Source organism: Mus caroli, unplaced genomic scaffold (genome assembly GCF_978045245.1).
Source record: "Mus caroli unplaced genomic scaffold, Mus_caroli_1 scaffold_6, whole genome shotgun sequence".
Taxonomy (NCBI): domain Eukaryota; kingdom Metazoa; phylum Chordata; class Mammalia; order Rodentia; family Muridae; genus Mus; species Mus caroli.
The window spans coordinates 134,495,245-134,519,143 of record NW_028227261.1 but is presented as its reverse complement, the minus strand read 5'-3'; the positions used below and the strand labels follow the sequence as shown (position 1 = coordinate 134,519,143).

The window sequence follows — 23,899 nt, the reverse complement described above, 5'->3', positions numbered from 1 at the left end:
CTCTTGGTTCAACCCTAGTGGCTTTCCTTCCCTGGGACTGGCTGCGATTACCCTGGCGAGCACCGGAGGGCACCACGTGGGCTCCTTTAAGAGGGCGCCGTGACCCTTGCACCGGCGGGGCACGGGAGATCCGGGCGGCCCGGGTGAGTGTGCGTGGGGCGGCGGCCACGGCGGGGGGCGGAGGGTGGCTCTGGGCCGGCATTTTTCCCCCCTGTCGCCGGGACAGCGCGGCGGGCATGGCAGAGATGCGGCCGGGGCCAGTGGTTGGGAAACAGCTCAACGAGCTGCCCGACCACTCGCCGCTGCTCCAGCCCGGCCTGGCCGAGCTGAGGCGCCGGGTGCAGGAGGCGGGCGTCCCGCAGACCCCGCAGCCCCTCACAGACGCTTTCCTGCTGCGCTTCCTGCGCGCCCGGGATTTCAATCTGGATCTGGCCTGGCGCGTAAGTGTGCACCGGGGCGGGCAGAGCTCGGCGACGGCGGAATCCACGCGCGCCGAGCGATGCAGTGTGACTGCAGGCGCGCCCAGAATCCCGATTTCGCCCCCACCGATGCTGTGGTCCCCGCCGCCGCGGAGGTCCTCCCGTGGACTACTAGGGTCCTCGGGAATTAAACAAAGTGGAGATCCCTGTCCCCCGGGGTGCTCAGCTGTGTTAACCGAGTAGATAACTCTAGGTGTGGACAGAGGACGACGAAATGGACATCTAAAGGCATCTTGAAAAAGACTACGTTATTAGAGCTAAATGCACAGTCAGTTTGGCATGTTTGAAACCCAGGGCAGTACAAGTGATTTCTTTTATGTTTCAGGTATTCACAACACACTGGCCTTGGGGCCAGAGAGATGGGGCTTTGGGGTCAGGGAGATGCGCCCTTGACTTTGTCCTCTTGGGGTCAGCACCCTTATCTGTTCAGTAACTGTGAGGACATGACAGTAGTTTCGAGAATTGCACATCAACCTGGAATCAACCTGGAGTGTTAGAACAAGATGTGCCGAACCCTGTGCTTGGCACGGAGAAAGTAGTCAGTGGTCAGCAGGCTGCGGATTTCCAACATGCCCTGCGTTTATGAAACTAATTTTATTGGATAAGCACAAAGTATGACAAAAAACAACACAAACAATACAAAACAGGAAAAACGTCAAAGGAATTTCCTAAAAGAAAAGAATTTCCCAACACAAGCTCTAGTTAGACCTTGAGGACCCAGAAGTATGGCATTACCTGTTACTTCAAGCCCGTGTAACAATGCTCACGCAAACAGGCGCTTGGGAGTTTATTTTTTACTTTGGCTTTTCTCAACTGCATGCTGTTATAGAATCAGGTCATGTGAACACGTGCTCACACCGACTACTCTTTTGGGGATATCTAATCAGTTTTTTGTATGTGGCTGTAGAGATTGTTACCAGGTGCTGTTAGGTCCTATACTGATCGTTCATCCCTACATTCAGTGATGGGGACCCCAGCGCTGCCGTGTTCACTGTTCATCTCTTCATTTCATTTGGAGTTTCTCATTGTTTTTCTTTCTTTCTGTTTCTTTTCTTTTTTTAAATATCCGCACACTGCCTAGCAGTATACAAATGCCATCAGCAGGTGGGTATTTTCTTCTCTCACTGACTGCATCTAAGTTGGTCTTTGTCTGTACACATAAATTGGAACATATCCGTATTGAATAAATCCATCAGTTGCTGAAGGACGACGCAGACATGTTTACTGTTGAGCGCACCACCTTTGCAGGGAGTTTTCACTGTTTGCTACTCTGATGAAATGCACACTGCATAATGATGTCTTTTTCTCTCCATTGTTATGTACACTGTCTTACCAAATAAGATGTATGCCTGCTAGATGAGGAATAGTTTTGCATTTTCATTATTATATACATTAATTTTATTATAAATGAGGTTAATCATATTTTAGATACCTAAGATTAATTTTCCAGTTATCTTTTTTTTTGTGTTTGCCACTTGTTTTTTCTTCAAAAATACCTATCTACATCAGAGAAATTAGGTCTTTGTCCTACATTTTAGTCTACCTTGTATTTAAACCATTTCCTTTCTGAAAAAATATCAGTGTTTATTAATTATTATTGTTATTTATTAATATACTAAACTTATTGACTGTTCTTTGCTCTTGGGTTTCATTTGTGCTTTGGTTTCTGTACACAGTAAGCACTGTATCACAAGGAGGCCAGCAGGTTAACTGTGTCTTTGTCAAGACTAACTCTTGTCATATGTGACACAGCCATGAGGCTGGTGAAGTGGGATTTCTTCTTCCATTCACTGTTTCTTATTTTTCTTTCTGTAGAGCCTCATGATCTTAGACAAATGCTGCAACTCTTGAGGTGTTTTGCCTTTCATGGGGCCAGCATTTTTTTTTTTTTTTTTTGTGGAATTGAACCCAAGTTTTGCAGGATAAATACTCACTGTACTACTAAATCACACCCAATCCTTTGTGTTGGGGTACTGGAAAATTCTCCCTCCCTCCCTCCCTCCCCTCCTCCCTCCCTCCCTCCCCTCCTCCCTCCCTCCCTCCCTCCGTCCGTCCCTCCCTCTCTTTTTCCTTCTTTTTTTTTTGTTTTTTGTTTTTTGTTTTTTGTTTTTTGTTTTTTGTTTTTTGTTTTTTGTTTTTTGTTTTTCTGAGCTGGAGATTGATCCCAGAGCCAACTAGGCCAGTACTCTATGCCCAAGCTACATCCCCAGCCCTTTTAGAAATACTTATATACAAAATTTTCTTCAGAAATGTGTTGGTTGTCTTTTTAAATGTTGATTTCAATTTGTTAATATTATTTTGATGCAAGGGAATAAATACCAGCAGCATCATTTCCCCCTGTGCGTATGCTGGGTATCAAGTGTCTGAACACTGGAATCAATATGTGCGTGAATGTGCAGTTCCCAGCTACTGGATACACAAATGCAGTCCCTGAGGTTTAAATGAGTCCTTAAAAATCTATAGAGATGCTTAATGATAAAATCTATGAGTTGTTGGTCTTGGATGCCTTTTAAAACAGTTACCACTAAGCAGATGCTATAGAAATTGTGGCCTCTGTGAGAATGTGTGTTTCCTGTTTTCTTTTGCTGAATGGTTCTCATTGCATAGACCCTTGATGGATTGCCTAGCAGGACCGTGTCCATTGGACAGAACCCAAGTTTCTGTTTGTGACCTCTCTGGCTTGTCTGCCAACGGGAAAGAAAGGGGGAAAGGGCAAAACTGTGCAACTTTCTTTTTATTTTCTTCTGCAGTGGTACTTGGTGCAAACTCATGAGCTCGAAAGTTCTGTAGGAAGAAACTCTTGGCAAGTCCCCCAGTTACACAGGAAATCTCACTGTTCTGGTTTTTGAGCATATGATAAATTAATATTTTCTAGTCTTGATACCTAATATGCTTATGTAGTGACAGGCACTTTGTTGAACTGTTTGTATAGACTCTCTGTTATTTTTTTCAAGGAACTGAGATGTAGAGTCGTCAGTTGCCACATAGCTGTTAAGCTGTAGTATAGGGCTTTGAAGTTGGTTGAAGCTCAGGAGAGTCTGTGCTTCTGGAAGAGAACAGTGAGCATGAAAAATAGCCCCCATCTGCTCAACAAGCAAACTGTCTAGTCCCTTACATTTCTGTATTAAGCTGTGATGGTTGCATTCGGTTTGTTCCCTCAAGACTTATATCGAAGTTCAGTTCATGCAGTGAAGTATTAAGGGCAGAAATGAAAAGCCAGGTGGTAGCACACACATTTAATCTCAGCACTGGATAGGCAGAGGTAGGCAGATCTCTGTGAGTTCAAGGCTAGCCTGGTATACAGAGTGAGCTCCAGGACAGCCAGCTCGACACATTAAAATACTGTTTTGAACCCCCTACCATCAGCAGAAAAAGGACAGAAATGTAAGTCAACTACTGTGTGGAGGGAGCTTTCTGGGAAGAATTAGTCAGTGTGGAGTATTCATGATGGAATACTGATAGTTTTATAAAAGAAGAGGGGACACACACACACATACACACACACTTGCCATATAATGACTGGTGTTTTCTGAAGACTATCAGCAAGGTATGCCAATAGCATAAATGGTCTACTATACCTTGGGCTAGATAAGCTTCAACTCTTTATAATTTGTGTCATTTATTTTACTACTAGCAACAAAATAACTCAGCACATATACAGTGTTTTAGTATTTTATCTTTATGATTTCCACTAGTACTTCAAGGCTTTTAAAATTCTATGGCCCTGTCTTAGTCAGGGTTTCTATTCCTGCACAAACATCATGACCAAGAAACAAGTTGGGGAGGAAAGGGTTTATTTGGCTTACACTTCCATGCTGCTGTTCATCACCAAAGGAAGTCGGGACTGGAACTCAAGCAGGTGAAGCAGGTCAGGAAGCAGGAGCTGATGCAGAGGCCATGGAGGGATGTTCTTTATTGGCTTGCCTCCCCTGGCTTGCTCAGCCTGCTCTCTTATAGAACCCAAGACTACCAGCCCAGAGATGGTCCCACCCACAAGGGGCCTTTCCCCCTTGATCACTAATTGAGAAAATGCCTTACAGTTGGATCTCATGGAGACATCTCCTCAACTGAAGCTCCTTTCTCTGTGATAACTCCAGCTGTGTCAAGTGGACACAAAACTAGCCAGTACAGGCCTCTTCCTGACAATTACTGTCAAACTGTAGCTTCTTTTCCTGAAATTTATCATAGCATATATAAATTTCAATCTTTATACAGCTTAGTGAATAAGCACAATTTCTCATGGCTTTGTAATCTATCAATGGGATAATAGTAGTTACCTCTCAGAGTCATTGTATGGCAGAACTGAGATGGTGTTATTGTACTGTATAAAAGTGGCACAAATATGTTTTGTTGTGGTGGTGGTGGAGGTCTGAAAACACATCGGAAAGTGTAAGAAGGAACCAAGCCTAAATATAACATTCTAAGTAGAAATTTCCAATTTTTGACTGAAATAAGCAGCCATCAGTAACAAATATTCATTTGTAGCTAGTTTTGTTATTGCTCTAAACTTGAGTTTGGCTTGTGAATTGCTTAGGAGCAATTTATTTTACCATTAATATTTACGTCAATTGGGTCTGTAAATTTGTTTATCTGCATAGAATAAATGAGCAAAGATTTGGATTTTGAACCTTTGGGAGATGCAAGTGCCAAGATACATGACAAAAACTGTTCATATTTACAGAAGTGATTTTTTTTCAAGTGTGGGCACAGCCCATGGGTTCATGCATTGATCTTTCATTCAACATGTTTCTATCTCCCAAGAGCCCACAGTCTGCAGAGACATGTTAACTGTGTTACCTCCTTGAGAGCAATGATCTTCTATACTGTAATACACCTTACCATTCCTAGGACAATAAAACCAATATTCTATACAGTCACCAAGAATCTGCTTTCAATATTTACACTGAATCAGGATCGAAAGGTTTGCTTTTATCTGAAGAAACTGTCAAAAAAGTAAGTAAGCACTATAAAATGTTATTGACACTGATTCCAATGACATCTAGGACAGGAGGAAGAAGGGAAATTTGCCGTATGGGACAGAATGAGTGTATCAGAACAACAATGAGCCTCTTGTTCTTGCTGCCTTTGGAAATGTCTATTTAGGTCACCAATTATTTTTGCTGGCAAATTGACTGACTTTCTTTTTACTTTGCTGCACATGTAAGTGTCTCCCTTTTAAGCTAAGGAGACTTATTAGATGCAGAGATGAGAAAGAATGACCAAAGGAAAGATGACAACATGAGAATAGGCAGAGCAGGAGAGAAAGACTACAGAGGCTATGTCCTAGAGGACTCCATGGTTACATCTCTCTCATAGTCCAACTGGCTCTTCTAACCAGTTCTAAGAAGGGACTTCCTTCACAGCTCATAATTCATTCTCTGCATAAGCTATTTGTAGGGTCTCCTCTAGATTATTACAGCTTTGTGGCTACAGCTACTATGTTTATAATAATGGATTTCAAGTTTGACGTTGCTTTGATGAACCTTCATGATATTAAGACTCTAACTCAATGAAGACAAACTTCACACACACTATCTTCTTAGTGTTTCCACAAAATGCTCTGTATAGCTTTACCTTTCACCTAACTGTGGTTCAGTGTGTCAACAGCACTCTTTAAGCATAAATCAAGTACAATCTTGATTTAGAAAAAATTGAGACAAAAAAGTCACACAGAAAATTAAATGACAGTAACTTTTTATTGACTGGCCTATTATGGTGGAACTTCTATGGAGCTGGGGACAATGGGTTTCCTCTAAACCATATTTTGCCAAGATCTGTTATTTGTTTATATGATTTCTTTGCTTTTAATTCATTTGATTGACTTGCTTGTAAAGTACTAGGGGTAGTATTCCTATTGCTAAGTAAGAAATATCTCTTAGCTGGGTGGTGGTGGCACACGCCTTTAATCCCAGCACTTGGGAGGCAGAGGGAGGCGGATTTCTGATTTCGAGGGCAGCCTGGTCTGCAAAGTGAGTTCCAGGACAGCCAGGGATATAGAGAGAAACCCTGTATCTTGAAAACATACAAACAAACAAACAAACAAACAAACAAACAAAAAACAAGAAAAGAAGAAGAAGAAGGAGGAGGAGGAGGAGGAGGAGGAGGAAGATAAAGATTCCTTAGGCTTTCTGATCTACAGCACAACTCCACATTGGCCTGAGCTCTCTAGCTTAGCTGAGGTTCAGTAAAAGAAAGCATGAGGGGAAAGTCCTCATGGTATCCAGCGGGAACTTGACTGAAGTTAGACTATTTAGGATGACCTCTTAATCTCCTGGGCTTCTCTCCAAATGGACTGTTACCTTCCAGTAATCTTACATATGTCTGGATTTCAGAAAGCAAACTCAGAAAGCACCAGGCTTTTTAAGTCTAGTATAGTGTCATTCCCACAACCACCCTATTTGTCCAAGTAAGGTTTAAGGCCAGCTCATATCCAAAGCTAATTCCACCTCAGAAGGTCTGGATTTGGTAACTATTTTAGGAGACTATAACAAATCGTAATGAAAAATGACTGAGTCTTGAAATCAGGACCAACTCTTATCTCAAGTCAGATAAGGATTTCAACTCCTGACTGAAAGGAACTTAGGCTTTTACAACTAAAAAGCTCTTCCAGATTTTGACACCTATAGATGACAAGGTTCACACACAACATCATCTTTTTAACCTTGTTACAAAATGCTTAGTATGTACACCATTTATGGAGATATTTAATTTTATTTTTCAGTTAATGAAAAACTATTATAAATGGCGAGCAGAATGCCCAGAATTAAGTGCAGATCTACGCCCTAGAAGTATCCTTGGACTTCTGAAAGCTGGCTACCATGGTGTGCTCAGGTCCCGGGATCCTACTGGCAGTAGAGTTCTCATTTACAGAATTGGTGAGTGGTATGCAGCAAGTCTCCTCCTGCTCACTCCATCTTCACATCTGCAGTCATTACTAGGTATTTTAGTGTTTTGTCTGATCAGTGTCTAATCTGATCATTCTGCTATAGCACAGTCCCTTAGACTGGTTGCATAGAAAAATTGAAATTCAGTTCTTAGTGTTGAAGGCTGTGAAGTCCAACACTGAAGCACTGGTGATTTTGTTCTGATGAGGGCTATGTTTTGGTTCACAGAGATCGTCTCACCCTGACCTCTCATAGTATAAGCAGTAAAACATCCCTTGGGGCCTCTCTTAAAATGGCACTAATCCCATTCATGAGGATTCTACCCATATAACCTAATGACCTTCCCAAATCTACTTACTTCCAAGTACTGTGAACTACACCTATTAAGATGACTCAACATATAAAAGTACTTGCTAAAAAGTCAGATGGTCTGAGTTCAAACTTTGGAACCCATAATAAAAGGGAAATCCCAAATCCCAGAAATTATCCTCTGATTTCTATGTGTGCCATGTCATGCATTTCTGTGTGTATGTGTGTTGGGCCTGGGTGTACACAGAGTAAGACCATAAACTTGTAGGTAAAATTCTAGCATGTGAACTTGGAAGAGATATTCAGAACCATGACAGACTGGTGATCCATAGTCTCATGTTTAGTTCTGTGTGGTTAAGGCTTTCAGATGACAGCACAGACCATAGACATTTCATGGCCTTCTGTTGTAACATGGGCCACAGACATTAACATGGTGGCAGCTGTTGCTTCCTCCTCCTCCTCCTCCTCCTTTTTCCTCCTTCTTCCTTCTCTTCCTTCTCTCCCTCTTCCCCCCTCCCCTCCTCCTCCTCCTTTCTCTTTTCTCCTCCTCCTCCTTCTTTCTCCTCTTCCTCCTCCTCTTTGGAAAGTGTGTGTGTCACAGGGGTAGGAGGTGACCAAAGAGGATTGGGAGGGGAGTGTGAACAAGATGCATGATGTGAAATTCTCAAATAGTCAGTGAATGTGTTGCACTGGAAAAAACAAACAACAACAAAACCAACCCAACCAAAAAATAAAACCTTCCAGGTGAGAATCTCATATTCCCTGCACTGTCTCAGTCCAACTGAATGACATAGTTAATCATTATTTCAGGAACAGAGTTTCTTCCAATTATATTTACCATCATCTGTCTGTCTCTGTCTGTCTCTCTAGATGGAGTCTCACAATACTGCTCATAAGGACTTTTAACTTCCAGCTCAAGTAGCTTTGAACTTCTGGGCTCAAAGGCTCACCCTGCCTCAGCAACTGATTAGTGCAGTCATAGGCACGTGCCACCGCGCACAGCTAATTTCTTCTTTAAAGATTTAAAATGTTTGTTTATTAATGTTCACTGTTTACCTCTGTATAAGAGCTCTGCCTTTACCTCATCTTTGTGTTTAGTTAAGGAGATGCTGTTTTTAGGTTTTGAAAGTATCAGGTGAGTACATATGATTGGAGTCTGTATTTCTTGCCCCTAGAGTATATATCAAGAACTAACCATGAAGCTGTCACCCACAGAGTACTCAGTGTGGTCTTTCTCTCCTTCTGCTGCTCCACCTATGTCAAAGGAAGCTCCTTAGGGATGGGCTGGCCAGAATATATACTTAAATTAGCAAAGAAACCAATGTATTATAAAAACTTAGGGTTACCAGTTGAATTCAAATTTCAGATAAACCACAAATAAGCTTTTTATTATTCTTGGGACATACTAAATCTTACACCCACTTTATCTGAAATTCACATTTATGTGGTGATTATATTTTACATGACAACCATGCTTAAGTTCCAAGAGCATAAAACTGAAACATACAAAATGTTTTATTTTAATTTTATCTGCTCACCTCCTCAGCTTTTCTAAGTGTCTTGGCTTTGGAGTACCTGGCTGGGTAATTATTGTATTTAGTGTGGAAATGAAGAGAAAATAAATGAGAATGACATTCTTATAGTGAGAAAGCCAATAGAACAATATTTTTGTAGTAAGAAAGCCAATGTGGTTTTTTAATCACAAATACCGTAGCAGCAAACTAACAGGTCCACTGTAAAGTATGGGCCTCTGGGAATATAGTTATTTAAATATTTGTTATTTAGGAGCTCAGCTGGTAAAAAAGCTGCTATGTAAGCATGAAGACCTGAGCTCAGGTCCCCAAAACTCATGTAAAAAGCTAGTGCATGCTCTAGCACTTGTCTGTAATCCTAATGATGGGGAATGGTAGATTCCCCAGGGCTTACTGGTCTACCAGGCTAGGTAAGTCAGAGAGCTCCAGGCTCAAAAAATAAGGGATAGATGATAAAAACACCATCATTGACCTCTGACTTCCATGCTTCCATGTATAGTCAAATGTACATGTTACACACACACACACACACACACACACACACACACACACACACACGGGAGGTGGGGGGAGTGGGAGAAGATGGGTTGTTTAACTCAAAGATATTTAACATCTAAGATAGGTAGAATTTAAGGAAGGTCAGAACAGAAAGGTAGGTTGCAACTCTCCTGTGTGCTATGTTATTTTAGAATGAAAAAAGGAAACTTAGAATATTATGAATAAAGTAAAAAGACAGAGTAAACTTTTAATGATGTAGTTGCATCTGTGATAGACTGTTTTCCTAGAAGCCTACTGCAGCCATCTCCTTTCTGTACCACGTCAGTACAGTAAAAGCAGTGAGAAAACACAGAGCCCTTGCTATGATATGTGGACCTTTATCAACTCTGTGACAGAGGATGTAATGTGAGGCCTTTGAGACCAACATCTATATTTAACAGTGAAGATTCACTATCAGTCATACTTGAGTTATGAATTGAAGCTATGGGGCATGTTGATTTAACTGAAATCTGATATATATATATATATATATATATATCACAGAGTTGCTGTGAGAATTACATCTTGTTTTATATAGTACATAACACACACATATTATAAGAACATTATCTGGCAAACAATGAATAAGAAATTCTAGGTAGATGTTAGGGAACAAATGAAAATTCTAATTTCTCGTGTCTTTCTTTACTGGGCTTGCTTAGTCAGACAATACTGTGCAATAGGACCTTCTATAAAGATCCTGTTCTACAGTAGCCACTCGCCTACACAGAACTGCTGGGAATTTCAGAAACTGAACTCATTTATACTCACAGAAAGTGAATAGAGAGCCAAACAGGTCAATACAAGTGGGTTGGCTTAGTAATTCCTCGAATACTATTTTGTGATCTGGAAATTTCCTTGTTGAGCTCAGATTTCATCATTGTAGTATTCAGCTGGAGTAGTGTCACGTTTTTGGACTTGATTCATAATTCCAATATTCCTACCAGGAATCTGAGTTGCTGTAAAGCAAAGGGAAATCCCACCGTGACTTCCTATAAGCCCCACAGCCATCTTCCCCTTTCTAGATATTTATCTTTTTCTTCAAGGCTAAGTAATACCAACATTTAGAACTGTTAAGTTTCAGCCTCTGAAAACAAAAACTCCTCCTTAGTCCCACTCCAGCCTCCACTTGGCCACTTCTGGTCCCTCCTCTTCTGTTCTCAGCCAGACTTCTGTGTTTCTGTGGCTCTCCTACCATACTCTCAAGATTCTCATCTGCATCCTGGTCTGACTCCACTCCAGCTCTAGTGAAAGGACCTTAGGCAACTGTGGTGAGCAACTCTCTTTGCAGCAAATCTGATAAACAAGCCAAGGTCTATTTGGCTTCAGTCATGAGCCAGCACTTCTATCTTACGAACACCACTGTGCTGTGTCTTTGTTGCCATGAATTCCAGGTTTTTTTTCTCTTTTCTTTTCTTTTCTTTTCTTTTCTTTTCTTTTCTTTTCTTTTCTTTTCTTTTCTTTTCTTTTCTCTTCTCTTCTCTTCTCTTCTCTTCTCTTCTCTTCTCTTCTCTTCTCTTTTCTTTCTTTCTTTTTATTTTTTATTTATTTATTTATTTTTTTTTTGGTTTTTCGAGACAGGGCTATTCTATATAGCCCTGGTTGTCCTGGAACTAACTTTGTAGACCAGGCTGGCCTCGAACTCAGAAATCTGCCTGCCTCTGCCCCCCCCCCCCCCACCAACCCCCAAGTGCTGGGATTAAAGGCGTGGGCTACCACGCCCGGCCCAGGTTTTTTTTTTTTTTCCTTCAACCAATCTGTGTAAAGAACACTTCATAAAGAATATTTCTCTAGAGCTTTTTTCTACCACAGAAATTATCTGCTTTCATCCACCTTTAAGTTCTGGAATCAAACAGGACACTGGCTTCAGCCTTCATTTCATATATATCTTTTTAAAAACTTGAAAAAACAAGTGCATTAGCAAAGGGGTATGTGTACTCGAGTGAAGATAGCCACAGAAGCCAGAGACGATATGGGCTCGCCTAGAGCTGAGCTACCAAAGGTTGTGAGCAGCTTGTGAGCAATATGGGTGCTGGGAATGAAACTCAGTTCCTCTGCAAGAGCAGAACCGTCTAAACTGGTGAGCTGAGTCTCCAGCCCATCAGCTTCTCTATGTATCATTATATCTCTCATGTAACAGAGAAAAGCAGATCTATTCGAGACAGTCCCTATCAGAGGTGCCATATAAACATGAATAACTACCAGGATTGTGTCTTTACCATGTTTTATTCTTTAGAGATTCAGATCAATACAACTGGTTCTCTGTTCTACCTGCATCCAGTTGGTAGTCACTTGGTCACTATTGTGGAATGTGTATTAATGCTCTTTATACCCCTAAAGATTATTCAAAAAATAACACCTCCCACTTACTTGAAGGCCTAAGTAGGGATCATTGTTTTCTGAGCTTTTATGACTTCTTAGTTATTAATCATTTTTGTCCTTTTATTCTTTCCCCCTCCCTTCCTCCTTCCGTCCCTCCTTTCCTTACTCCTTCCCTCCCTTCTTCCCTTGCTCCTTCCCTCCCTTCTTCCCTTTCTCCATCTTTTGACAGGAGTTCATAGAGGACAGGCTGGCTTTGAACTCACCGAATAGCTGAAGATGACCTTGAACTCCTCATTCTCTGACTTCTACCTTCTGAGTGCTTCTACTTTGCTGGTTCTTTCTATTGAACTCATATGGGCAGGCTTAATGGCAAGAACTTTTACCCACTGAATCATCTTTCTGTTGCTATCTGTTCTTCTTCTTTTTTTTTTTAAGGTATCTATTACAATTAATTTTTATGAGATATTTTCTTCATTTACATTTCAAATGCTATTCCCTTTGCTAGTTTCCTCTCCTGATATAGCTATCTGTTCTTAAAAATAGCTTCCAGTCTCCTCTTCTTACATTTGTTGAAATTATTGCTTCTTTTAATTCAGTTTTCTGTCTTAACTGTTTACTTGATTTTTCCTGCTTTGCCTATGGAGTTTTGTTCCTGTCTTCTTTGTGTGTGTATTATATGATAATTTTTAATAAATCTGGATTACTTTTAAAGACTACTTGCTTGCCTGTCCATTACTATTATCATTTATGCCTGCCACAGCCTGTCTTAGGAATGGTGGGAGGGTCAGGCTGTATGGAGAAGAGCATCAATACTCCTCTTACCATAGGAACTCTGTTTTCCCTGGCATGATCAGCTGCATTCCTGAGACCAGCTTCCTGCTCAAGCCTGTAAGGACATGACTGCTCTGTTCAGCTGGTCCCGGAGATCTGGCACATGACCAGCTTGTGTATCTGCTCCACAAGCCTTTCCCTTGGAAACCTCTTTGGTTGCTGTGTTAGTTGTCTGTCTATCATTGTGACAGGGTTCCTGTGGAAATCAATACAAAAGGAGGAAAGATTAGTTCCACAGGTCCGAGCCCATCACTGATTGACTTCATTACTGTAGGCTTGTGTTGACGCAACAGACCATAATAGGGAGAGCAGGATGGAGGAAATCTTAAAAGATTATGGTGTTCAGGAGGCAACAAGTAAGAACAAGAGACAAAATGTCCTCTTCAAGTACACATCTCTAGTGACCCACTTCCTCCTACCAGACCCTACTTTCAACATACAACAGTGCACTAAGTTATGTGCACTATGAATCCATAGATTGCTCAATCCACTGATGAGTTTAGAGCTCTCTTGAGCTAGTTCCCTCTAGAAAGCACTATCGCTGAACACTGAAGCATGAGGAACCCCGCCTGCAGCACATGACCTTGAGGTTATACTTCAGATCCAAACTACAAGTTACTATGATACTTGCTACTGATTGTGACCCAGGCTCATACTTTTCTATTTCTGAACCTGAAGCACAGTCAGTGGCACTAAACATTTCCATTTCTATGCACAGTCTTGAAGTGATGATATGACTTCATTTATCAATCACATTTGGTCTGCATCCATCCCTATCCCATACTCTTAAAAATCTATTAATTTCCAGAAATTTAAGGAAGGAGGGAGAAGCAGGCAAATATTTGGGCCTCAGTTCAATGTATTACTTGATTTATGATCCTTTGTTCATGATTTTATTTCTAAGCATCCTTTAGGCTTTAAAATAATCTGTTTCCATAAAGAATATCTCTGATTCTTCACCCAAGGATGTGAAGGAGTCTTCATCCTAAGATGTGATGTCTTTTTATTTATTTGTTGTAGCATACTGGGACCCAAAAGTTTTTACAGCTTATGATGTATTTCGTGTAAGTCTGATCACATCAGAGCTCATTGTACAAGAGGTGGAAACTCAACGCAATGGAGTTAAAGCTATATTTGACCTGGAAGGCTGGCAGGTTTCTCATGCTTTCCAAATTACCCCATCTGTAGCCAAGAAGATTGCTGCTGTACTTACAGTGAGTATACATCTCAACTGTTAAGTGATAACTATATAATAGTGTCTGGTTTTGTTCACTTCTAGAAACATTAGAAAATGATAGATACATATTTGAAAAATATTAACAGTACATATAATTACTACATTAAAATGTAGAGAACTTTAAAAAATAAGTATATTCAACATAAAATAACCAGAATTTATACATTTCAATAACAAAGTGATTTTGTTTTATTTTTGTCAAGCCAGGCATGGTAGAACACATGTGTAATCTCAGGATTTGGCTGGAGCAAACAGGAAGATCAGGAAGCCAGTCGCTACATAACAACAGTAACACTAAAACTGACTCAAAAATATTCATAAATAAAATTATACAATAAGATGTCACATGTCTTGCCAGCTATAAATTGATATTCTTTTCTTCAGAAGTCTAGTCTTTGTATGTAACTTTGTTCTTGTGTGTGTAGCTACACATGTGTAAATGTATGTATGGAAGGCAGAGGACAACGTTAGGGACCATTCCTGAAGTACCATTTGCTCTATTTTGAGACACAATCTGTCATTGGCCTTCACTGGTTAAGCTCTGCTGGCCCCCAATGAATCCTAGCAGCCTGTCTTCACCACCCCAGCTCTAGGATTATAAGCATATACCAACCTGCTTAACTCCTTCCACCTAATGAGTTTGAGGATCAATCCCAAGTACAAGTGTTTGCAAAGCAAGCGAATGACTGACTGAGCCATCTTTCTAAATCTCAGAGTCTTTAAAAATAGCCATTATCAGCCAGGCGGTGGTGGTGCATGCCTTTAATCCCAGCATTTGGGAGGCAGAGGCAGGCAGATTTCTGAGTTTGAGGTCAGCCTGGTCTACAAAGTGAGTTCCAGGACAGCCAGGGCTACACAGAGAAACCCTGGGGTGGGGGGAAATGGGGGGGATAGCCATTATCTTTAATCTAGTAATTTTACCTCTGGGATCTAGACAAAGGGTAATCCTGAATAGAGCCTGAACTTTGTGCATAGTAATGGTAATAGCTTACTTTGCCCTAGCTACTTTCCTAAATCTTTCAAATGTGTTTGCCATTTGTCTTTCAAAGGTCATCCTAGGTGTTGGCGAACAGTTTAGAGTCAGCAGTGATTGAAGGATCCTAGTTTAGGTCAGCTGAAGGTAAAAGCTGTTCTATAGTCACCTCTCTTGTTCTACAGTGCCTGCAGCATGGTGTCTAATACAAGAAAATTAGATACAGCTTGTGCGGAGAAAGGGAAGTGATCGTGTAAATGATGACACATCATTTGATGGACCAGCTCAACAATGTTAGAACTCACAATGCTCCCCACAAATCATATTGCAACAATAGGAGAAAGCAGGATACAAGAGGATTGCAGAGCGTGTTGGCAATTAAGTTTAAATAAAATTATACATAGAATCTGTAAAGAGAAATTAATAATACATCTCTAAATTGCAAGATGGGAAATTCTTCATGAAAGAGGAAGAAAACGTCTTCATTACCAGTAGTGTCATTAACAGTGTCATTAACAGTAGTGATTGAACTTTTGGATAAGAAAACTATTGATGAATCTATTTTTCTTTCAGGTCTCAACCTTTTAGGACTTTGATACTAAAGATATAAAGATATATACTGATGTCAATGTTTAAAAAGTGTGTGCCTGTTGTTATGTTCTTTTAATTTTCAGGGATGTTTAATTTTTTCTCATATATATATATATATATATATATATATATACATGTGTATATATATGTGTGTATATATATATGTGTGTATATATATATACACACATCAATATGTCCTCAATTGTCATTGTTTACTTAGGAGACACTTTATATGTGACTAGAGTGGATTTTTTTTTTTTTTCTGAAAGGCTCTTAAAATACTCAGCCTAATCTAAGGGGGAGTGGGGACAAGCTTTCTATAGATCTTTTCTGAGTGCACTGATGATATATAAATCAGGTTTTTGTGTTGATGGAATAAATCATTTTGAAAATTAAGTCACTTTAGATTCTGCTGTGTATATGCACACATGCGTATTAACCAAAATGCATTGGAGGACAGAGGTTAATGTATGGTGTCTTTTATGGTTCTCCGTCTTAAATTTTGAAACAGGGCCTTGAACTGAATGAACCTAGAGCTCACCATTTGTACTTGGCTGGGTAGAGTGGGGATCTGCCTGCCTCTGCTCCTCTGTTCCTTTGCTCTGGGGACAGACACAGCCATGATGGCTGTGCATGGGTACTTGTGGTCTGAACTCAGGTCTTCATGCTTGTGCATCAAGTACGATGCCCATGGAGCCATCTTTCAGACTCGTACCAGAACTTTATAATGTGTTCCACAAGAGACTTGCCTTTAGCAATGTAACTGCTGTATTTATGTTGCATTATTAAGGTTTTTATTATCCTTTCCTTTCAAAAGGATTCCTTCCCACTGAAAGTTCGTGGAATCCATTTGATAAATGAGCCAGTCATTTTCCATGCTGTCTTCTCCATGATTAAACCATTTCTGACTGAAAAGATTAAGGACCGGGTGAGTAAAATATATTCGTGATTACATCTTACCTCTTTCCATTTAAGGACATTTTTACGATATTCCCAAGTTCCTTGGCACTAAACCATTGGACCAATATTGCAAATACTACTCTTATAAATTAAAATTTACCTTTACTTTTGAAAAATCTATCATTACTGGCTGGGAGACTCTTGGGAAACGGGACTCTCAGGTATCACTGGAGTGTAAAGTATGGTCCCTCTAGAGGGCAGTATAGTAATAGTCATGACAAACGATGTCAGCGGTTTCTGGAAGTTTATAAGACAGATAAAGCTGTATACCAACAAAGGCATATATACTGACAATCATTAAAACCTTCAAGCATTCACTGGGGGAGGGGGCGTGGAAAAACTGTGACAAATCCACACAGGACTGGAGGGTATATTTTAGAGGAGAAATGCATGCCAGTGCAGATCAGTGTTGATGGCATGCTACTTTTTCTGTGAAAAGGGGAGAATCAGGACATACAACTACAGTTTTACAATAATGTATTTTGTCTGTATACACAGAAGTGTGGGTGATGGACAAATGATCCAGTGATGGTAGGTGAGGGCAGAGTTTATACCAATGTCTGTGTTGTTTGTTTTTAAACTTGTTTTGATTTCTAACTTACATAGATGTGTAAATTATACAAATAAGAACACAGACTGTCTTAGCTATTAAGCACATGTAAGTGAAACACATCACTTCTGGGGTATGTGATTTATTGTTTTATAGGTGAAGCAAAGGAATTGATGTTCACTAACCTCTCCTGTTGAGCTTCATTTCATGTAGAGCTCTTCTCTTCTTCTTCTCTTCTCTTTTCTCTTCTCTTCTCTTCTCTTCTCTTCTCTTCTCTTCTCTTCTCTTCTCTTCTCTTCTCTCCTCTTCTCCTCTTCTCCTCTTCTCCTCTTCTCCTCTTCTCCTCTTCTCCTCTTCTCCTCTTCTCCTCTTCTCCTCTTCTCCTCTTCTCCTCTTCTCCTCTTCTCCTCTTCTCCTCTTCTCCTCTTCTCCTCTTCTCCTCTTCTCCTCTTCTCCTCTTCTCCTCTTCTCCTCTTCTCCTCTCCTCTCCTCTCCTCTCCTCTCCTCTCCTCTCCTCTCCTCTCCTCTCCTCTCCTCTTCTCTTCTCTCCTCCTTCTCCCCCTCCCCTCCCCACTCCCCCCCCCTCCTCCTTCCCCTCTCCTTTCTTCTCTTTTCTTTTCTCCGGTTTCTCTGGGTAGTCCTGGCTGTCCTGGAACTCTCTCTGTAGACCATGCTGGCTTCAAACTCACAGAGACCTGCATGTCTCTCCCTCCTGAGTGTTGAGATTAAAGGTATGTGCCACCACCACCCAGCTCATGTAGAATTTTTTAGTTCACATTTTGTTGTTTAGAACGTTTGAAAGGCTGACAATAACTTGCTCTCGAGAGCAGCAGCTGCTTCCCTGCACTAGTCTGTAGAGGAACACATACATTTACAGCTTTCTCTTAGGGTGCTGTTTCATCGCCCATGTTGTCTGTGGTCTCTAGGTTCGAGGGATGCTCCCATCTTGGCTTTCTGAGCAACTGTGGCAGGCACAGCTGAACACTATTTGCCCACTGCAAATAGTTTTGGAGGAATTTTGCCATTTCAGCTTCAAAAATATAAGTAGTGATTGCATTGATTATAATGAGATACTTGGAAGTTTAGAAACTATTCTTCCATCTTAAGAAAGCATAACATTTTATTCCTGGTCAGACTATTATGACCCTAGAGAAAATCTTGACACATTAAGTGATCCAGTTGGTATTTCTTTCTCTTTATTTTCGTTAAATTTCTTTCTTTATTCTTTGATAATTCCAATCATGTATCTAATGCATTTTCTCATCTCCCCTTTTCATTCTCCACTTCCATGGAATTCCTTCTTCCTAACCAGTTCCTCTTCTTCTTTCATGAATTTTTGTTGTTATCTGTGACTCCCAGTAGGTATTTCTGTCCTTAGAGAAAAAGATTTGTTCTATTTTTATACGGATGTCTGCTTGGAAGAATGGGCCTATGAGTGTAGATGCCCTCTGAAGCCAGAAGAGTGCCACATCTCTTGGAGTTAGAGCTACATGTGTTTGGGAGCCAACTGATGTAGGTGCTGGGATCTGAACTCTGGAAAATCAGCAAGCACTCATGTTTCTCCAGGCCAATTTCTGTCTGTATTTAAGGTTTTATCCCTAAATTGTCAGCTCTAGTGAAGCTGGCCACTTCGGGCTATTTTGTGTTCTAGTGTTTTCTATAAGGCATTTTGTTTTCCATGTAGTGTAACTTAGTAACATTGGATACCATCTGATTAACTCTTAAAGTTCTAAAAAGAAGTTTATCTATTTTGGGTTATATTCTGAACAATTAAAAACAAAAGTGAGAGCCAGGCAGTGGTGGCACACACCTTTAATCCCAGCACTTGGGAGGCAGAGGCAGGCGGATTTCTGAGTTCGAGGCCAGCCTGGTCTACAAAGTGAGTTCCAGGACAGCCAGGGCCACACAGAGAAACCCTGCCTCCAAAATCCAAAAAAAAAAAAAAAGAAAAACAGACAAGCAAAAGTGAGAGTAAGTAGATCTAAGAAAATGGAGAATATGAACCAAAAAAATAGAAAAACACTAAAAACTGAGATACTAAGTGAGGCAGGCCAGTGCAAGTTAACTCACAACAGACAAACCAGAATGAGTAAACAAACGCAGGCACTTTTCCTGCTCAGCTTTTGGGCAACACTAGACATTTCCATATTTCTCCTGTTCTGAGAAAAATAGAGTTTCTTACCAGCAAACTGATAGCATCTTAGTTTAAAAAAGTCAAGGATCAAGGGGTTGGTATCTGAAGTTCTTACATATAGATTCACCATCCCTAATTTCTTTTTCCTTTAAAAAGATTTAATTTTTTAAAGTGTGTATATGTGTATCTGAGATGCCTGAGAGGATTAGAAGAGGGTATCAGATCCCATGGAGCTGGAAGTTACAAACTGCCCACTATGGGTGCTGGGAACTAACTCAAGTCCAAGAAGCCATCTCTCCACTCCCAACCCTCATTCCTAGCACACATAGGTTCTTATTTAATGATTTCGGAAAGCACTGATAAACATTTTCCTTTGTGTGAGTATTCCTGTAAGCACTGTTGTCGGCAGAAAAATGATCCCAAGACAGGCAAAAAGGAAACTTGGTTCAGCAAGACTTTAGTTAGCCAGGCTGGTTCAAACTTCAGGAGTTGGACCCTAATGCATTTATCTTTTACATATTAAGAGAGAAAAAAAAAGAGTTTCCTCTTGTCAACTGTCACAACAGTTTCAGGTATGGCTACATTGAAACTTTTTTGCAAAGTACATCTCTTTTGCAAAGCACTCCTAACTCTTAAGACCTCTTCCATAAAATGGTTCAGTTGACTGAGAAATGGTGCTAAGGATAAGGGTCTAGGGAGAAAGGATTTCTTCTTTTTTTTTTTTTTTTTTTTTTTGGTTTTTCGAGACAGGGTTTCTCTGTGTAGCCCTGGCTGTCCTGGAACTCACTTTGTAGACCAGGCTGGCCTCGAACTCAGAAATCCACCTGCCTCTGCCTCCCGAGTGCTGGGATTAAAGGCATGCGCTACCAGAGAGAAAGTATTTCTAATAAGCATAGTAGCAAAAATAAATATCTTTTTCAAAGTATGTGTGACCTCTTTCATAATAATGAGTTATATTGACTGAGAAACAGGCCCAGGAGTCTGGAGGATTCTGATATAGGCTGGCTCCACAGAAAAGCAAGAAATTACCAGGGTACTAAAAACCATCCACTCCAGCCTTCCCTCTGTGTCAATGTTGTCCACTAATGAAAAAAAAAAAAAACCTAAGTGTTAACAATTGTGGTTTCTCTAGTGTTATCTGGGATCTTGTGGACCTTGTATTCTTCCTTCTACACCACTAGCTATAGGAAAGATTATTTTATTTACTTACAAGATCTCCTTCTGTGAGATTTCTATGGCTTGCTTTATCCATCCTTTACTGGCATTCTACAGACACTGTTTGAAATTTAAAATGTTTGAAAATGTAGGGCTCACACTATCTATCATACTTTCTTGGCTATAACTGTAGATGGCGCCAAAACCCATGAGGAGTTGAACCCAGGTCTTTCCTGGCCACATGAGGACTGTTTCTCTCCTCTGATCCTTCTCTGCCCATGACATGAGCCAATTCAAGCCAGATTAAAATATAGAGAGGCTGGTTTATTGCTATGAGGAGAGAGAAAGAAGAGAAGGGGGAGAGAAAGAACAGGAAAGCAGAGAGAAGGAAAGAGAGGAGAAAGGGGAAAGAAAATGTCTGGATTGTACAGGAAAAAGCCTCTAGGGTAAGGGCAGCCCAGCCCCTGGATTGGAAAGATTAGGGTTGGGGGCTGGGTATGCCAGGTGGGAGTGAGGGATGCTGGGAGAACCTGGAGGCCAAGTCTACTTTGGTATGTAAAATATGCACTTCAGCCCCTTGTCCCAGGGTCTGAAACCAAACACACATAAATTACTCCTCATGAACCTAATGTGGGTACAAGTTGTATGCTTCTATTTACTATGAACTAATGTCACAGGCTGCATTTCTTATGTTTTTATAAATATACAGTTACAAGAATGCAAATTTAAGGAAGCAATAAAATTATACGATTCACAGCTGCATAATCTAAAGATAAGCAACGTTCTTGGGTTCTAGAGCAGAAAAATAAAGGAGCAGTATTTATATTACCTTGCTTGCCCCGGGAATCCTGTTTTGTGAGGTTAGTTTTTTCACTGGAAATTCTTCCAGCATAGTGAAGTGTAAAACATTGTGGCTATTTCAGATTCATCTGCATGGGAACAACTACAAATCAAGCATGCTTCAGCACTTCCCAGACATTCTTCCTCGGGAATATGGTGGTAAAGAGTTCTCCATGGAGGATATTTGTCAGGAGTGGACAAATTTTATAATGAAGTCTGAAGATTATCTCAGCAGCATTTCTGAGGCCATCCAATGAGAAGTTATTTCCTGCAAATGACTTCATTTAAAATTCAAGGATGGGATCCTATCTGGTTTCTAAACTAAAGGGCAAACCTTCTAAACTAATTGATGCTTATTTGATCTTTAAACATGCAACATGGATATTTGGGGAATGTTTTAACTTCTACAATGCTGCTCCTCTTAAATTAATTAAATGTTAGGAAAGAAGATATTCCTGTTTGCACTTGAAGAGCAAACATAGCTACATGTAAAACAGCTGTTCCAGTGTGTCTCTGTATGGTTCAGGAAATTTTATCTTAAACAAAACATCATGATCACACTGTTTAATACTAGATTGATGGCTACCTACTGGGAAGAAATACTGTATGTATCAACTGATGGTGAAACAATATCGATGCTCAGATAAGGTTGGTGTCAGCTTATAAATCAGACTGTCCTGAATACAATCTCATCTCAGGACAGTTCATCTCAGGTAAATCCTACTTTAGCAAATGCACAATAGAAGCCTTTGAATGTAAGTCTACACACACTATAATGTTGTAATCAGTGAAATCACTATGTTTGATAAAAATGATCTAAAACTTAGGAAATTTTTCTGGGGACAGTTGAGAGGTTTCTCATACTGTTTTGTATTTTCAAATAAGAATATAAGTATGGCTTCTGTTTATAGACAGGGGAGTAGAGGAATATGTCTTTTACATTGACATTTATACTTGAAAACTTAACACAACTACATAAATGAAAGGTGCTTACATTTTAAAGCACCAACAATTATACTCTAGTATTTTTCAGAATATTCATAAAATGCTTTCATTTTATTCTGAGATAATCTACTATTATTTTAGGATATTCTGAGTCCCAAGATTTAATTTAAACAGTCAGTAGCTGGGATGTGCTGTCTCTAACACAGTGTAGTTCATTTCTAAGACTTTCATTCATTGAGAAAGATGTAATCTTATCCCATATTCAGCACAGCCTTCAACTTCTGACATAATGTTTATACTTAATGTTTATAATTAATTTTATTTTAAACTGGAAAGAACACAACTTATTGAATTTGTGTTCAAGTAGTTCAATTTCTAAATTAATTACATTAGAGTAACTTTGTACAAGGATCTTTTTCATTGCACAAGGGTGTTTTTCTTTATAAGAAAATAAGTCTAATCAGATGAGCTGATACTGACGATTCTCAGTACATATACCTCTGACAAAACTGAAAGGAGGTCCAGATGTTCTTTAGAGAACGTGTTTAATTTTCACTTAGCAACTAGACGCTACCTTTACTATTTAATTTTACTAAAAAATCTTGCCTTTTTCTTTAAAAAAGTCTTCTTTACTAAATTATGAAATTGAAATTGTATACATAAGAATAATAAAAACCAGTTAAAGAAATAAACAGTAACAAAACACCTCTGGCTTATCAAACTTTTATGATAGAAGGAAACTCAGATGTCACTTTATTTATAGAGAGCTATTAAGTCACTTGCCATGACTCTGTGAAGGAATGGAACATTACAGTAAAGGCTAATGTTTTAAATGTGTATAGTAGTAAAGTAATTAACAGTAATCTGACTTTCAAATGTCAACAAATGGAGGTACATTCTATGACAGGGCTTTGGAAATGTCTTTACAGTGAAGCAGTTCTACAGAGAACACTAGTGAGCAACGTGTGTAAACTGTTTGGAAGGTGCTGGGTGAATAACTGGAATTTTCCACATGGCTTCACCACACTTGTGCCAGAAACATATGCTGAAAGTCGAGCTCCATAGGTGCTCACCGTGCTGCTGCTGAATTTCACAATAATTTGCTTTACTATTGTTAAAAATAAACATCTTTCTCATAATCCGTGGTGTTTATATTTTTCTGAAATGGAAAGGAGGCATTCTTTTTAGAAAAGAGAAATGTTTTTTCTTTCAGAAAAATGCAGTAAAAACATCTTAGCCGTTATCCGAATGTTGGTTCTGTTGTTTAGGTGCAGGGGGCTTCCCCTGTTGTTCTGCTTCCGTCAGTGTCCTTGCTAGATCAAGTGCAGACACTGCACACAATCTCTAGTTCCTCTAGTTCTGGATTTGAGAAATCTGTCTTTGGAATTCATGTTCAGTTTTACTTGAATAGTAAAATTATCCCGAAAAATTAAAATCTATTAAAGAAACACACATTATCTGGCTAAGTAGCACACTGTGATCTTTACTTTTATTTTCATTTTGCCTAGAGTTGTAACTTAAATATGCATGGCTTAGCTTTACACAAACAGCTGTGTGGCTCATTTTATGTATATGCCCTAGTCAGGGGTTCTATTCCCAACAATTCATAAAACAAAGTCA

At 39.8% G+C, this 23,899-nt stretch overlaps 1 protein-coding gene across 3 annotated transcripts; it reads left to right on the top strand.

Annotated features, from left to right (window-relative positions):
- Positions 1–30: 30 nt before the first annotated feature.
- Ttpa (alpha tocopherol transfer protein) lies at positions 31–23,418 on the top strand. Of its 3 annotated transcripts, none has more exons than XM_021160205.3 (5): positions 31–143; positions 7,201–7,354; positions 13,915–14,108; positions 16,513–16,623; positions 21,418–23,418. In XM_021160205.3, the coding sequence occupies exons 2-5, from the start codon at positions 7,204–7,206 to the stop codon at positions 21,589–21,591; spliced, it is 630 nt and encodes a 209-aa protein (XP_021015864.1). In that variant the 5' UTR covers positions 31–143; positions 7,201–7,203; the 3' UTR covers positions 21,592–23,418. The 3 variants fall into 3 exon arrangements, with proteins under 3 accessions (XP_021015864.1, XP_085695585.1, XP_021015863.1); XM_021160204.3 differs by lacking the exon at positions 31–143 and adding an exon at positions 199–440; XM_085839459.1 differs by lacking the exons at positions 31–143; positions 13,915–14,108; positions 16,513–16,623 and adding an exon at positions 185–440.
- The last annotated feature ends 481 nt before the right edge of the window (positions 23,419–23,899 follow it).

What these genes read in the sequence shown, in the direction of transcription:
- Ttpa (XM_021160204.3), top strand. Translation starts at nt 237, where the DNA reads ATGGCAGAGATGCGGCCGGGGCCAGTGGTTGGGAAACAGCTCAACGAG. An exon ending in AGTTCTCATTTACAGAATTG is followed by an intron (nt 7,355 to 13,914) that starts GTGAGTGGTATG and finishes TATTTGTTGTAG; the next exon opens with CATACTGGGACCCAAAAGTT. An exon ending in AGATTGCTGCTGTACTTACA is followed by an intron (nt 14,109 to 16,512) that starts GTGAGTATACAT and finishes TCCTTTCAAAAG; the next exon opens with GATTCCTTCCCACTGAAAGT.